The sequence below is a fragment of the Geotrypetes seraphini genome, chromosome 2 (genome assembly GCF_902459505.1).
Source record: "Geotrypetes seraphini chromosome 2, aGeoSer1.1, whole genome shotgun sequence".
Lineage (NCBI taxonomy): Eukaryota > Metazoa > Chordata > Amphibia > Gymnophiona > Dermophiidae > Geotrypetes > Geotrypetes seraphini.
Genome location: NC_047085.1, coordinates 303,487,698 through 303,502,581, shown reverse-complemented (window position 1 = coordinate 303,502,581; position 14,884 = coordinate 303,487,698). Strand labels below are relative to the sequence as shown.

The 14,884-nt window shown below is 40.7% G+C and overlaps 1 protein-coding gene across 3 annotated transcripts in view; it reads left to right on the top strand.

Moving 5' to 3' along the window:
* Positions 1 to 14,884, top strand: part of LGALS2 (galectin 2) — a 101,694-nt gene that overhangs the window by 60,682 nt on the left and 26,128 nt on the right. The window contains exon 1 of one of the 3 annotated variants that reach the window (XM_033929909.1): positions 5,357 to 5,420. The exons of the other annotated variants lie outside the window; for them this stretch is intronic. Within the exon in view, the coding sequence (XP_033785800.1) occupies positions 5,415 to 5,420 (6 nt within the window). The 5' untranslated portion in view covers positions 5,357 to 5,414. Of the gene's footprint in view, positions 1 to 5,356; positions 5,421 to 14,884 lie in introns of those variants that run through there. 3 annotated transcript variants of the gene reach the window in all.

Here is a 14,884-nt window from a genome sequence, read left to right as displayed (position 1 = left end):
GGGGAATATCTCACCATGTTTCAAGATTTAGTTTGTCCGTTATGACATGGATCTCTTCTGCATCCTTAGCATACAGTAAATGAGTCACGAACAGAGGAGTAACTTAATGGTTAGAGCAGCAGGTTGGCAAATGGAGGTCCCAGGCTTAAATCTACTACTACTTATCATTTCTATAGTGCTGCTAGACTTACACAATGCTGTGCATTAAAATATCAAATCCCACAGCAGTTCCTGGTGGCTTTGGGGAAACCACTTAACCCGCTAATACAAAAAAATCAGTGAACACAGTGTCTATGTTTTTGGTCTTTTTTCCCTGATGCAGCACTAAATGAAATGCTGGCCACCGTTGGGAGGACCAAACAATGAATGCACCATGCGGATAAATGTATTTGCCATTAATGAACTGTTTTTGTACGGGAATAAGTTCTATTTTTGTGAAGATTGGATTTTAGTGGATAATGGAAGGAAGTTTTTTTTCCAGCCAATAAAGTGGAAGAGTGGTTTAGCAGTCAGAACTGCTGCCTCAACACCCTGAGGTTGCAGGTTTGATCCCCGTGTCACTCCTTGTGACCCTTGGCAAATTACTTAATCCTCTGTTGCCCCAGGTATCGTAGGTAGATTGTGAGCCCAACAGGACAGATAGGAAAAAATACTTAGAGTACCTAAATTAAAAACCACCTTGATCGTCTTGCAACATATATACGGAAACTCAGCAGCCCCCTCTCATCTAATTATTCTCTATTGTTTGGTCGACATCAAAAAGAATCCTTAACAGAATCCAACTAAACCTGCCATCCACAAAATACCTCCACTACAAGTGAATTTTCCACCCTATGCTAACTTATCTGGGTGTAAAAACCTGGAATGACCTACCAGAAGCAATCAGGAAACCACATTCAGAAAAAACCTGAAGACCCACCTCTTTGACAATTAACTGTTTCAGCTCTTGCTTCTCCATGCCCCCGTCTCCTACTACTTTCCCACTTCCTCTCTGATCTATCGCCTTGAGTTTGTATAGGTTTGTGCAACTCACAAATGGAAGATTAGATTAGATATAAGTACCTTAATAAACATAAACTTACCCTTTTATAGAGCAGAAGTCACTGTTACAGACAGGATTCTGAGGCATTTTCCTTCTCCCATCATATAAATTTATCTTTTGTGAATTTATTCTATGATTTACATACCTTGTGGAATGCTTTCCTGTAATTTTGGATGAAGTTTTTTTGAAACCACTTAATCCTCTCCCCCAATTCTATGTGGATTACAAATTATTCAGGTACTCAAGCATTTTTCCCTATCTGTCCTGGTGGGCTCACAGTCTATCTAATATACCTGGTATAAAGTGACTTGCCCAGGGTCACAAAGAGCAGTGTGGGATTTGAACCCACAACCCCAGGGTGCTGTAGCTCTAACCACTGCGCCATACATTCCCTACCACTGGGACCCCAATATTAAAGGCCTGTAGGTAAAAATGAACATTCATTGGTAGCCTGGAATAAGATACTTTGGATAAATTTTCAGCATTTTCTAGAACTGTTGGAAACATAACTGTTACCAGGTTAAACAGCACCCTGCGTGGTCAGAAGGTGTGTAACTTCCTCCTGGAAGAACTGTGCAGGAGGGATTGTACTAGAGCAGTGTATCTCAATCAACTTGATCCTGGAGTACCCCCTTACCAGTCAGGTTTTCAGGATATCCACAATAAATATGCATAAACTTGATTTGCATACACAGCCTCCATTATATGCAAATTTATTTTATGCATATTCATTGTGGGTATCCTGAAAACCTGACTGGCAAGGGGGTACTCCAGGACCGAGTTGAGAAACACTGTACAGTAGTAAAGCATGTGGTTGATGGTTCTGCTCTCTCCCTTCAACCCCTAATCAACTGTCTGGATGCTATTGGAATCACGGGCAAAGCTCTAAACTGGTTCAAGGGCTTCCTGAAAAACCGATCCTACCAAGTCATCATTGACCAATCCTACTCACAATCATGGGTCAACCCCTGTGGCATACCACAAGGTTCCCCTCTCTCTCCCACCCTTCTCAACATATACTTATCCTCTCTTGGCCATTGTGAGAAACCCAGGTCCATTTCGGGTCCTTCCCATAATAAACCCGAATCCGTTCCAGGTTTTGCCCCAGTAAGCAGGAGAATACCCAAGGCACCTAGATGCAGGAGAGCTGATCAGGTGACCGACCAATCAATTGATCAAGCTGACTCCTGCTCCATTAGTGAGATGGAGTTAGAAGAAACAGGGCAGGATAGGTTGGGGAAGAAAAGTTACACTCTATGTATGTGGCACCCGGGGCCCATCATTTTTTGACACCCCCCCCCCATGTAAAAAAATATTTTTGTAATAACCATGAAAAATAAATGGTCATAATAGAAACAGGCACTGAAAATTTTCTTTTATTGAACCTAAACTAAAACTAAACTAAACCTTGGGTTTATATACCGCACCATCTCCACGAATGCGGAGCTTGGCTCATATATGTAACCATTAATCCAAACATAACATAAATTATGTCTGAATTGTCATGACATTAGAAGTACATATGGAGTAGTTGCAGGTGATGCTTGGGACAGTTCTGATTGTGTTAGTTTGGTTTTATGTGTTTTTTGAATAGAAGGATTTTTATTTCTTTTTTGAAGGTTTTGTAGTTTGTGGTCGAGGTCAATAGGCTGTAGAGTTGGGGGTCGAGCGTTAGGAGGTTGTCGAACAGTTTTTTTCTTTTGACGATTTTGGTTGGAGGGTGTGTAAATGGTGTGCGAGTTCTCCTATGTCTGGTTGAAGTGGATTTAATTATTTAGCTGAAGAAATTAGTTACCCCCCCCCTCACATTAATTCTCTTCCATTATAAAAAAACACTGATAAGTTCCCAGAAAAAAAATACATTAAAATAAAAAGTGAAAACAAAGGCCCCTACAGATGAGAACATAACATAAGAATAGCCTAACTGGGTCAGACCAATGGTCCATCATGCCCAGTAGCCCATTCTCATGGTAACCAATCCAGGTCACTAGTACCTGGTCAAAACCCAAAGAGTAGCAACATTCCATGCCACCGATCCAGGGCAAGCAGACACTTCCCCCATATCTTAATAACAGACTATGGACTTTTCCTCCAGAAATTTGTCCAAACCTAAAACCAGCTTTGATTATGGATACTTGGATGATCAGGCTTTTTGATCGTCCAAGTATCCATTTAGACCACTTTTTAGATGTTTTCTTTTATTATTATGAGCCTCATAAGCTTTATGTATTTGGCTGAATTGGCATTACAGCCCTGTATACATTATATTTTTTTTCTGTTTAGATTTAATGTATTTGACTACTGGAAGGTGTTAAATCAGATACCATAGTTCCTCAATTCTAAGATGCAAAATCTTTTGTTATAATTGTTCTGGGATATTTCCCTCTTGTTTCCTTATTGTTACTGATCTTTTAATAAAATATCGGGGGGAAAAAAAGAGAAAATATGGTAAATAAATAACGCTGGGTTATTGCTAAACTGCAGAAGAACTTCTTACTGCAGACTGGCAAGGTAAATGCTCCGACGCTGATAGGAATTGTATGAGTGTCAGAGTATTTACCTCGACAGCCTGCAGTAAGAAGCTCTTCCGTGGTTTAGTAAAAGGAACCCTAAGGGCTCCTTTTACCAAGGTGCGCTAGCATTTTTAGCATACGCGCTGGATTAGCGCACGCTAGCTGAAAAACTACTGCCTGCTCAAGAGGAGGCGGTAGTAGCTAGCACGTGCGGCATTTTAACATGCGCTATTCCGTGCGTTAAAGCCCTAATGCATCTTCGTAAAAGGAGCCCTAAATGTTCTCAGTTTAAGGTGCAAAGTACAGCATTACCATATGCAAGGGAACAAACTTGCTTTACATCTGTTACTACTGGTATTCTTAAAATGCCCAGCAAAATGTATACCTTGCAGCTTCTTTGATCACTGGTGTACCAGCAGCCAATGGTACTCCAGGAAAATAGACCCACAGAAGGTCAGGGTAGTAGAATCCCCAGTAGGGGTGTAATTTAATGACACGAGGACAAATTTTCCCCCATCCCTGCGGGATCTCTCTATCACTGTCCCATCCCTGTGAGCTCTGTTCCTGTCCCTGCCATATTCCTTCAAGCTTTGTCCTCATCTTCATAAGCCTTGAACACTTTAAAATCATAAGTGTTCGAGGCTTGTGTGGTTAAGGCAGAGCTTGCAGGAAGGGGACAAGAACAGGGCCAGAACTCGTGGGGATGGGATGGTGATATTGAGGTCCCACAGGGACGGGGACAAATTTGTCCACGTGTCATTCTAGATTCACTTTTGGGGGGAGGGCTCAGAGGTGGGCAATGTTTTTTTTTTCTCTATTCCCCCCCACCCGCTCATCTCATTAATACCATGTAATTTTACTGTTGCTGAAGAGAATGCCTTAGGGCAGGGGTGTCCAATGTCGGTCCTCGAGGGCCGCAATCCAGTCAGGTTTTCAGGATTTCCCCAATGAATATGCATTGAAAGCAGTGCATGCAAATAGATCTCATGCATATTCATTGGGGAAATCCTGAAAACCCGACTGGATTGCGGCCCTCGAGGACCGACATTGGACACCCCTGCCTTAGGGTATACGATCTTCAAGTGGTCTCAGTACTGCCTCAGCAAAAATGTTGGCAGCCTCTTTCCCAGCTGCCCACTCTGGCACTCCTCATTCATGCTCAGTTCATGTTGGCAGGTTGTTAAAGAGGCCCCAACTTCTTTGCTGAGGCAGCACTGTTACTACTTGAATATCACATACCCTAGGGAAGGCATTGTGAGACCAGAGAAATATAGTGGATAAAATATATAGAGTGGACGAGACAAGGGGTTTAGCCACACTAGTGATTGTTCGTCAGCCAGGAATGCATATGACAGATAGATAATGATGCAACATGAGTGTATCGCCAGCCCTTCAACAAGTATGGTTTTGGTTCTTGTTTTGAAGGGTGCCTGAGCCCAAATTGTGGGGGAGGGGGACGGTAAGGTCCCCAGGGCCCCCAGGGACTATGTGGATGTTGTAGTAAAGAGAAGGAGGAATTAGGCTGCACAATTTGAAATTGTGGGCATTGATTCTAAGATTCCATCAAATGTAAGACACACCTTCTTTCTACGGACTTTAAAACCAGCAAAAAAGTGCATCATAGAATCAAGGAAATACGGTAATAAATAAGAGGATGTTTAAAAGATAATAACATTCACAGGGTTAAAGTCTTGCTTTTATTGATCCTTATTGTATGCAAGAAAGAATAGGCCCAAATTAATGTGTAACAGGGAGGGGGAGGGGGAAGGGAGGAAAAGAGATGTATAAAAAGGCTGCCAGGAGAATAACGTACCTCCCCATCCACGAAAGCCAGGTTCCATTCTCCAGGAATCAGAAACATGTCGGTAAGATGTTCTGCCAGTCTTTCTCTGAATCTCATTTTGTCTGTCTGTCTTAACTCTCCTTATGTGTAGGTAGCTTTGTGGGACAGTAAGGACCTTTTAGACTTTTCTATCAGTCTTGTATTCTCCTCTAGTGAGTTATTTGTATAGATCTGTCAGGTGACCCCGTTTTTGGAGGCAGATATAAATTTTGGCTAGACCTTTTTTTCACAGGTAGCACCATGCTTCAGGAATGAAGAGTCAGAATAACACCAGAGAAAGTCTCTAAAGTCTTCTTTAGGGAGGAGCATTGGTTACCCATTATGCCATTATTTCGTGCTCATACTTTTTTTTAGAAGTACAGTAATTTAGGATGAGCTATAGTCAGGTACAAAATTTCAAGGTTTAATAAAAATTTGATTACTCGCTTATCATAGTTCTAGGCGATGTACAATAATGTTAAAAACAAGGAATTACAATTTTTTTTAAAAAACCCAAAAAACTAAGACAAAACAGATGAACGAGAAACAAAAGGGAGGGGGATAAACTACAATAATGCCAGAAAAGAGAACAAAGAAGGAAAGAACAAAAGGGAGGGGAAAAGAATCTTTCAAATCTGCCTTTACAGAGTCCAAGAAAGGTGTCGGTATTAGTGCTCAAAAGCATCTCTATATAAGAAACATTTTAAAGCTCCTGTTAGGTTCACAATCTAATTTTCTACCTGATTTGCTCAAAATCATGAGGGATAAAGCAGGATTTGAAATAGGCCCCCATTAGATGTCAAGTCTCATGCTCTAACTACTAGGCTACTCCCATGTTGTGGGACTGGGGAAAAAGGAAGGAAGGAAAAGAAATAAGTATTGAGAAGAGAAACTAAAATAAAATTGAAAATGATTCAGGATTGGCTTAAGTCACAATGACTAGATCGTTTCAGGATTACCAGGACATATTTTCCTGTTCCAGCAGTTTACTTTAAATACAGAAAAATAGACATTGCACATATACAGGGTGGCTTGGCCACAATCTTGGAGCTCTGCTGGTGCCACGCATTCCATATATGGTACCCAAGGTTACGGCTTTGAATACGTTTCTGAGATGCACGCACAAATAATTCAGATAATCTCTAACCCATCAATAATTGGGTGCTAACAACCAATTATCAATGTTATCTGGAAGTCATTAAAATTTGCATGTTAATCTGGATGCACGCTGTTCTATAAGGCATGGTGCCTAACTCCCATGCTGCATACCTCAAAAGGGTGTATAGCGATGGGCATGTTGGGGGCATTCTGAACAGTTGTGCAAGGAATCATAGAATGCTGCCTATAGACAATCAAATTGTCCATCTAAACTCATTGATACCATGTTGGTGACTGCTCTCATGCACATTCTAAAAAATTGGAAATCACCTTCGCTACTAAATTATACTTTTTGGTGGAACTCTCTGAGTATGTATCATAGATTTGAATCCTATGCATATGAGAAGAGAGTTACATTCCGAACCTGCATGAACTTGAAATATAACAAATCTCCGTGGTCATTCTTAGATTCCTATGTGCGCTCATCTTTTTAGACACTCCTGTTATCCTTTTCTTCTCTTCTCTTCTCTCTTTCATTTTTCTTTCCTTTTTCCTTTACTGCTCTCTCTCATCTTTATCTTATATATCCCTTACATGCATCTTCAATAATTGGAGCCTTTGCTCCTCTACAGTTAAACATAGATTTGTATACTCTATATACAGAAAGCTTTATTTTGTTTCTATGTACTTTAAATGATTCTTGTATCCTTTAAAATACTTAATAAAAATTATTGAACTAAAAAAAAAAAAGAATGCTGCCTAATTGTGATTAACTAGGGCGCCGGCTTTTATACTAGGTTTCAGCAGGCCCAAGTCCATTGCCTAAAGTTAGGGATCTTCACTAAATGCCATTCTATATAAGGCATGTGTCCTTTATAGAACAGTGCTTAGTGCTGAATTTTTTCTGCACCTAAGTTTCGGTGCTGTTTATTGAATTCCCTGCAGTGTGCTGTGGGTTCACCTTACATCATCTTACTCTGTATCATCTATTTTTCAGTTGCTGTGTGACAGAAATAAAAGCCTAAGAAACAATTTATCCAGTGAATTAAGAAATAATAGCAAAACAATATTTCATTGGAGACATTTCCACAACAAGTTATATCTCAAAATGTGCAAACTTAATATATAAATAAAGACAAATTGAACTTTGCAAGAGCTATCCAGGCTGTTTTATTATGCAACAGGAAACACCTAATCAGGGCTTTAAACTCCAGTTCATCCCACTTTTTAAGCCAAACGGGAAGAACCTGTAGTGTAGGGGATACAAAATCTCTTATTCTTTGTTGTGATTATACTGTTGCTGCACTAATAAAGATATGTTTTAAAAAAAAAAAAAAAAAGACAAATGAAAATACCTCAGAACACAGAGTGGGTAACAACTGATTTTCTGTTCCAGAAGTTTCTGTGGCAGGTACAAACCCTCTTCTATTATTAGATGCACAAAGAGTACTAATAAAAGACAAACTTAAGAAATATTGTTTACATTGACCTTGAAATGAATCTTTTTTTTTTTTTTAATAAATCTTTATTAATTTTCAAGTAATAAAAGTGCAATACATATGAATTTGAACAAATAACAAAGCAAGAAAAGCACTTTGAACTTACAAATATTTGAAAATAATCTTTTCTACTTTTAATTAACTTGAATTTACTAGTCTGAAAATACATCTATTTTTTAAATAATTTTTATTAAAGGTGGGAAAGAGAGCATAGACAGGTATCCAACAGAATAGATTATATACACAGTTCAGTTATATTTAAAATTGCTTTCAGTTAGCTTTTGGGGGGAGGGGCTGAGTAATTTTCCTAACTGTGGAAATTGAAATTGAATAACAAAATTGAAATCTAAATTGGAATTTAACCCCCTCTTTTATAAAAGCTCATTTTTTAGCGCTGGCTGTGACAATAACAGCTCCAAAGCTCATAGAATTCCTATGAGCATCGGAGCTGTTATCACCATGGCAGTTGCTAAAAACAGCGCTACGGTTTTGTAAAAGGAGGGAGGGATAAATTAGAATTTGTATGATACTCATAGATTGTAAAGTTATTACTTTTTGTTAAAGAATTGTAAAGACATCTTTTTATACAAGGAACTGCATTTTCCCATAGAATTATTATGGCTTCTTTTTTTATGTAAATTGCCTTGAACTAAATGGTATTAGAGCAATTCAGAAATCTTGTATTAGATTAGATTAAATTGTAATATGTTAGTTCTCTTTTAGCAGTATAAGTGGGTCAACTACTCTCTCTTGTCAAAAAAGGAATTCCATTCCATTTTGTTTTTTTTAAGTTTTTGTAAGCCATTTAAACTGGCTTTTGGCTAATGAAGCAGTCAGAGCAAACCCTAAATAAGCCATAAATCACACTAGTCCAAAGAAAATCTTATTCTGTGCTGCAGGTGTTGCTGTTCTCCCTCTTCCTTTTTAACCCATTATAGAAACTTGCAGGAACAGAGACTTGGTTGTATTACCCATTTGGAGGTAAATTTATAAGTGCTTTTTTTTTTTTTTGGCGTAAATGCTTTTTCCTGTGTGCAAAATGCTAATTATAAAATTGCCTTCCAGTATGCTTGGTGACAAGAATGCATGTACATAGAAAAGTAGGCAGATAAAGACAAGTTTGCCCATTCATGCCAACCTTCCTCTCCCCTATGTGCTTGTTCCAAGTTTCCTTAAATTCAGATAGTCTACATCTCCACCACCTCCACCGGGAGGCTTTCACAAATTCACCACCCTCTTCATGAAGTATTTCCTCAGGTTACTCCTGAGTCTGCATCCTTTCACCTTCACCCCATGCCACCTCATTCCAAAGCTTCTTTTCAAATGAAAGAGACTTGTCTCATGTGCATTTATGCCACAGAAATATCTGAATGTCTCTATCATATTTTCCCTCTGCCACCTTTCTTCCAAAGTCTGCGTATTGAGATCTGTAAGTCTGTTCTTGTATGCATTATGATAAAGGCCACTGATTGCTTTAGTAATTGTCCTCTGGACTGACTCCATCCTGTTTATACCTCACCAGAGACTTATACAGAGGCATCATGACCTCATTTCTCCTACTGGCCATTCTTCTCCCCTACATTTTTTCTGCTCCCATACTGGTGTACATGTCTACAATCTTGATTTAGCTGCACTTTCTGCAGCTTTTGTGCCAGTATTTTACAAAAAATAGGTGTTTAAGTGTGGCTACAAAATAGGTCCCAAACAGGCGCCTTTTTCCACTTGCAACTTAAGAGGTCCTCTTGCTAAGCTGTGGTAAAAATGGGCCTTGTTGTGCCCTTACATGAGCCTTTCCTGCACCCTAAGGCCATTTTACTGTTGCTGTAAGACCCCTGGTTTTCTATTCTCTACATTAATAGCCGTGCACGAATGCTACCATTAGCATGTGGTCAATTTACTGCATGTGCACTTAGGGCCTGATTCTACAAAAGGCATCTAACTTGGTAGGCGCCTACGAAAAAGGCACGTCAGGTGTAGTTTGTAGGATTGTGCCTAGCAGTGCCTAAATTGAGTAAGGTGCTAGTAAGCATCTCCAGCTTAGGTGCCAGTTTATTAGGTCAGGGTTTTCTTGGTCTAAAATACCAGCACCTAGCTCAATCCATGCTCAAACTCTGCCCCTACTTTACAGGTAGGTGCCGGTAGGCACCTTGGTGTCGACGCCTACATGGCATCTACTTAGGAGCCTGCCCCAAAATTACATTTTTTAAAAAATTGGTTTTTAATGCCACTGTTCAAATAACAGTGCCAATTGAACCAATTAAAAAATTAAGTTAGGCACCCAGATTGGCTCCTGACACACTCTTAAAAATTTTGAAAAATGTTTTAGTGAGCGGTTTGTGCATACAGATTTCAAAATTTTTGCAGGACACCTGGGTGCGTCTCACAATATCAAGGATCCCTTGGTGAACTGTTATAAAATCAACCTCGGAGGTTGCATTCTACTTTCATTTTTTCCTATATGCACCTTTTTGAGTGGTTAAATGTTGCATACATTTCTACAGTGAAACTGAAGGTCTCCAACAAAGTGGTCTTGTACCACACTAAAGACACATTTGGCTACCTGGAAGCAAATCTCCATTCCTCAACTAGGCATGAAATTACCCAAATCTACTGTAAATTGCAGATAGCTGTAAGATAGTGGAGCAGTGGTTGTTTTTGAGGCTTGAAAAAGGTTCAAGTAAAAGAACTGTAGGTGGGGACAGTCTGCCCAATATTCAGTGTTATTTAACCAGCCAGGAACAGCAGCTGGCTGGTTAAATAGCATTTGGCCGGCCAACACTTGACCGGTTATATCGCACAATGGCTGCCAATTTTAAGTGCTGACCAGCCAAGTATAGCAGCCAAATCGGGCTGTGCAAAAAGCAGGTTGCCATAACTTAGCCGGCCGTCGCTTAAAATTGACTTAGCCAGCTAAATCTGAGCCAGCCAAAAATGAACCAGGTATCCAGTGCCGGTCACCTGAAATGGCCCAACACTGAATATCGGTGGTCAGTTTCAATATGGGTCCCAATGTGTTTGCAGAGGGTGAGAAACTTGGGAGAAGAAACCAACAGAATTTACAGTTACAAGCTCCAATGTCTGAGGAAACCGGTGTCAGTTTTCAGACCAAGTGTTAGATGATTTTCATTTGAATGTTGAAATTTTCCGACTGATTGATTTTAGTATCCTGATCCTCAAAGGGTCACTGATACTATTACTATTACTGCTATTTATAATTTCTACAGTGCTAAAAGGCATACACACACTGTACATTTAACATTCAATAGACAGTCCATGCTCAGAAGAGCTTACAAACTAATTTGGACATCTTGGGGTTGGGGTGTTTCTAGCAGAAGGAATGATACAGTAGGTAGAGGCAGTGGCATAATAAGGGAGGGGGCGGGCGGTCCAAACCCAGGCACCATTTTGGTGGGGGCACTGGCCCTCATCCTTCTCTCTACTCCCCGCTTCTTCTCCACCTCCCCACTATCATGTGCGTGCACCCCTTCTCTTCCCACGTACCTCTTTAACGTTCCCAGCGTGAGCAGCAACCTTAACCTGCTGCTCGCGCCAGCGTCAGCTCTTCCCCTGACTTCACTTCCTGGACTCGCGTCTAGGAAGTGACATCAGAGGAAGAGCCGACATCGGTGCAAGCAGCAGGTTGGGGGTTGCCGCTCACGCTGGGAACGTTAAAGAGGTACGTGGGAAGGGAAGGGGCACGTGCGGCAGGAAGGGGAGGGGAAGGAGCGGATGGGATGTGGTAGGGGGCAGTGGAGGTGTGCTACCACCCCAGGCACCTCTCATCATTGCTGCGCCACTGGGTAGAGGTAACTGACAGTGAGTGAGTTAAGAGTTGAAAGCATAAGAACATAAGAATTTCCGCTGGGTCTGGGTCAGACCGGTGGTCCATCGTGCCCAGCAGTCTGCTCCTGCGGCGGCCCTTAGGTAAAAGACCAGTGCCCTAACTGAGATTAGCTTTACCTGCGTACGTTCCGGTTCAGCAGGAACTTGTCTAACTTTGTTTTGAATCCCTGGAGGGTGTTTTCCCCTATAATAATAATAATAATTTTATTCTTATATACCGCCATACCGAAAAAGTTCTAGGCGGTTCACAACAAGGTGAGCTAATACATGGGATACAGATAAAATAGAAATTAGAATAATGGACTTAAAAACAGATAAAGACAGAAAGCATTTACAATATAATGCAGAAAATACCGGCATGGCAGGGAAAGAAGTAAAACATAGAACAGATAAAATACATCAAGTTGAATATAAGGAACTTGATTGAAAAAATGAAGCAGAATGCATTAAGATACCAGCCTATCAAAGAGTTGAGTCTTTGATAGACTGGTATCTTAATGCATTCTGCTTCATAACAGCCTCCAGAAGAGCATTCCAGTTTTCTACCACTCTCTGGGTGAAGAAGAACTTCCTTACGTTTGTACTGAATCTATCCCCTTTTAACTTTAGAGAGTGCCCTCTCGTTCTCTCTACCTTGGAGAGGGTGAACAACCTGTCTTTATCTACTAAGTCTATTCCCTTCAGTATCTTGAACGTTTCGATCATGTCCCCTCACAGTCTCCTCTTTTCAAGTGAGAAGAGGCCCAGTTTCTCTAATCTCTCACTGTATGGTAACTCCTCCAGCCCTTTAACCAATTTAATCGCTCTTCTGGACCCTTTTGAGTAGTACCGTGTCCTTCTTCACGTACGGCAACCAGTTTTAAAAAAAAGTGGGCTTCTAGCTTGGACTTGAATATTGCTAGAAACGGAGCTTGACATATTGACTCTGTTCCAGGCAAGGAAGGACAGAGTCTGGAGTTGATAGACACAATTAGGCTTTATTACGCACTTTTTCCAAATTAATGCTCCAGGTGACTTAGTATTTCCCTGCCCAAATGGCCTCACAATCTAGTTCTGTCTGAAATAATGGAGTTGTCCAAGGAGTGTCGGTGGGAGCATAATTTGCAGCCTGCTTCTCTAACCATGAAGTTGCTCCTCCACACAAAATCATGTGTTTAAAATGTCACAACACTGAAAACAGATATTCTGAAGTTCATAGACATCCATCTCAGCACTAGTTGCCATTAGGGAGCATAACAACCAAAGGCCATGAAGCCCCATTTTACACAGAATATAAAGATTAGAGCTGAGGCCTCCAGGTCTAGATGTACTCAATTCCAGGGCTATTTTATTGGATTGGATTTATTATATTTGCTATACCTCTTGTACTGGCAGGAAGAAACGTGTGTTTGCCAGCACATGAAGTGGGAGCAGCCATTTTACAAAGATATATGTTGAAAAAAAAAAGAAAGAACAGCATTAACTTAGCAGCTTCCGTGCTGTGGTGTCAGCCCTTATCCATGGAAGTAGTGATTTGGAACTTTTTACAGTTCACCTTCATTTAATATATCACAAATAAAAACATTAGCTAAGTGGTTTGCACATCAAATAATAAAAATAAAGATTAAAAAATGAGTGAAGAAAGGAATGGGGAAAGCCTGGAATTAGGATGTCTAGGTTACAATAATATCATCAAAATCTATAAAACTTATACTATAAGAAACTAAACATAAATTAAAATTTAATTGTGCTATGACACAGAAGGAGGAGAGGAAGTGAAGTAGACAGCACTATGGTAGCAGATCTGCTAACAAATGGTTTCCAATCAAGTCACGGGAAGCAAGACCCAGGCAACAATTTCAAGTCTGAACAGGGAAGGCCTTCATAAAAAGATGGGTTTTAAGAGCTGCTTTGAATTTAATGAAAGAAAGTTCCAGACATAATGGAGTGGGCACAGTGTTCCATAAGGTAGAGGCAAAAACTGAAAAACAGGAAATAAGAGCAGAATGAAACAACCTGAAGATGAGAAGGGATCTGGTGAGCAGGGTGTAGAGAACAGAGGGCAAATAAGGAATGAGAACTCTCGAAAAGAGAAGACTGCCTGGGGATCTGATAGAGACTTTTAAAATATTAAAAGGATTTGACCAAATTGACCAGGAAGCAGCATTGCTGACATTTTCCGATGTGACATGGACAAGAGGTCATCAGTGTTCCCTCTAAGCGGGCGGGTGTTGTGAGCAAACTTTTTTCACTGTGAGCTAAAAATATCGGGCGCCAGCAAGTTATGAGCCAAATAAATATGTTGCTTTCTACCACAGAACTTCCTTACGTTTGTATGGAATCTATCCCCTTTCAACTTTAGAGAGTGCCCTCTCGTTCTCCCTGCCTTAGCTACTAAGTCTATTCCCTTCAGTACCTTGAATGTTTCTATCATGTCCCCTCTCAATCTCCTCTGCTCAAGGGAGAAGAGGCCCAGTTTCTCTAATCTTTCGCTGTACGGCAACTCCTCCAGCCCCTTAACCATTTTAGTTGCTCTTCTCTGGATCCTTTCGAGTAGTACCGTGTCCTTCTTAAAGTACCAGTGCTGGACGCAGTATTCCAGGTGAGGGCGTACCATGGCCCGGTACAGCAGCATGATAACCTTCTCTGTCTCTTCAGTCCAGCATCTGCCCCTTCCATTCACTGTCTGTCTTTCCCTGCCATCTCTCCTCCTGCCCCCCCCCACCCCCCAATTTGGTCTAGCATCCATCATCTTCCTTCTGTTCCCCTCATGGTCTGGCATCTCTATCCTTCCCTCCCCCCTGTGGTTTTTAGCATATCTCTCTTCTCATTTCCTCCACTCAGATCTGATCATTCTCTGCTCTCTCTTCCCTTTTCTTCTCTGGTCTTCCTTCTCTATTTTCTGCCTCCATCTAAATTAAATTCTTTCTTACTATTTAGTCCCGTTTCCCTCTTTTCACTGTGTCTACACACAGCTTGTCACCCCTTTCCCTCACCCCTCCATTATCTTACTATTTTCTTCCCCCTTTATTTATCTCCTCCTTCCATCCAGTATGTGTTCTTTCCCCACTTCCATTCAGCATCTGCT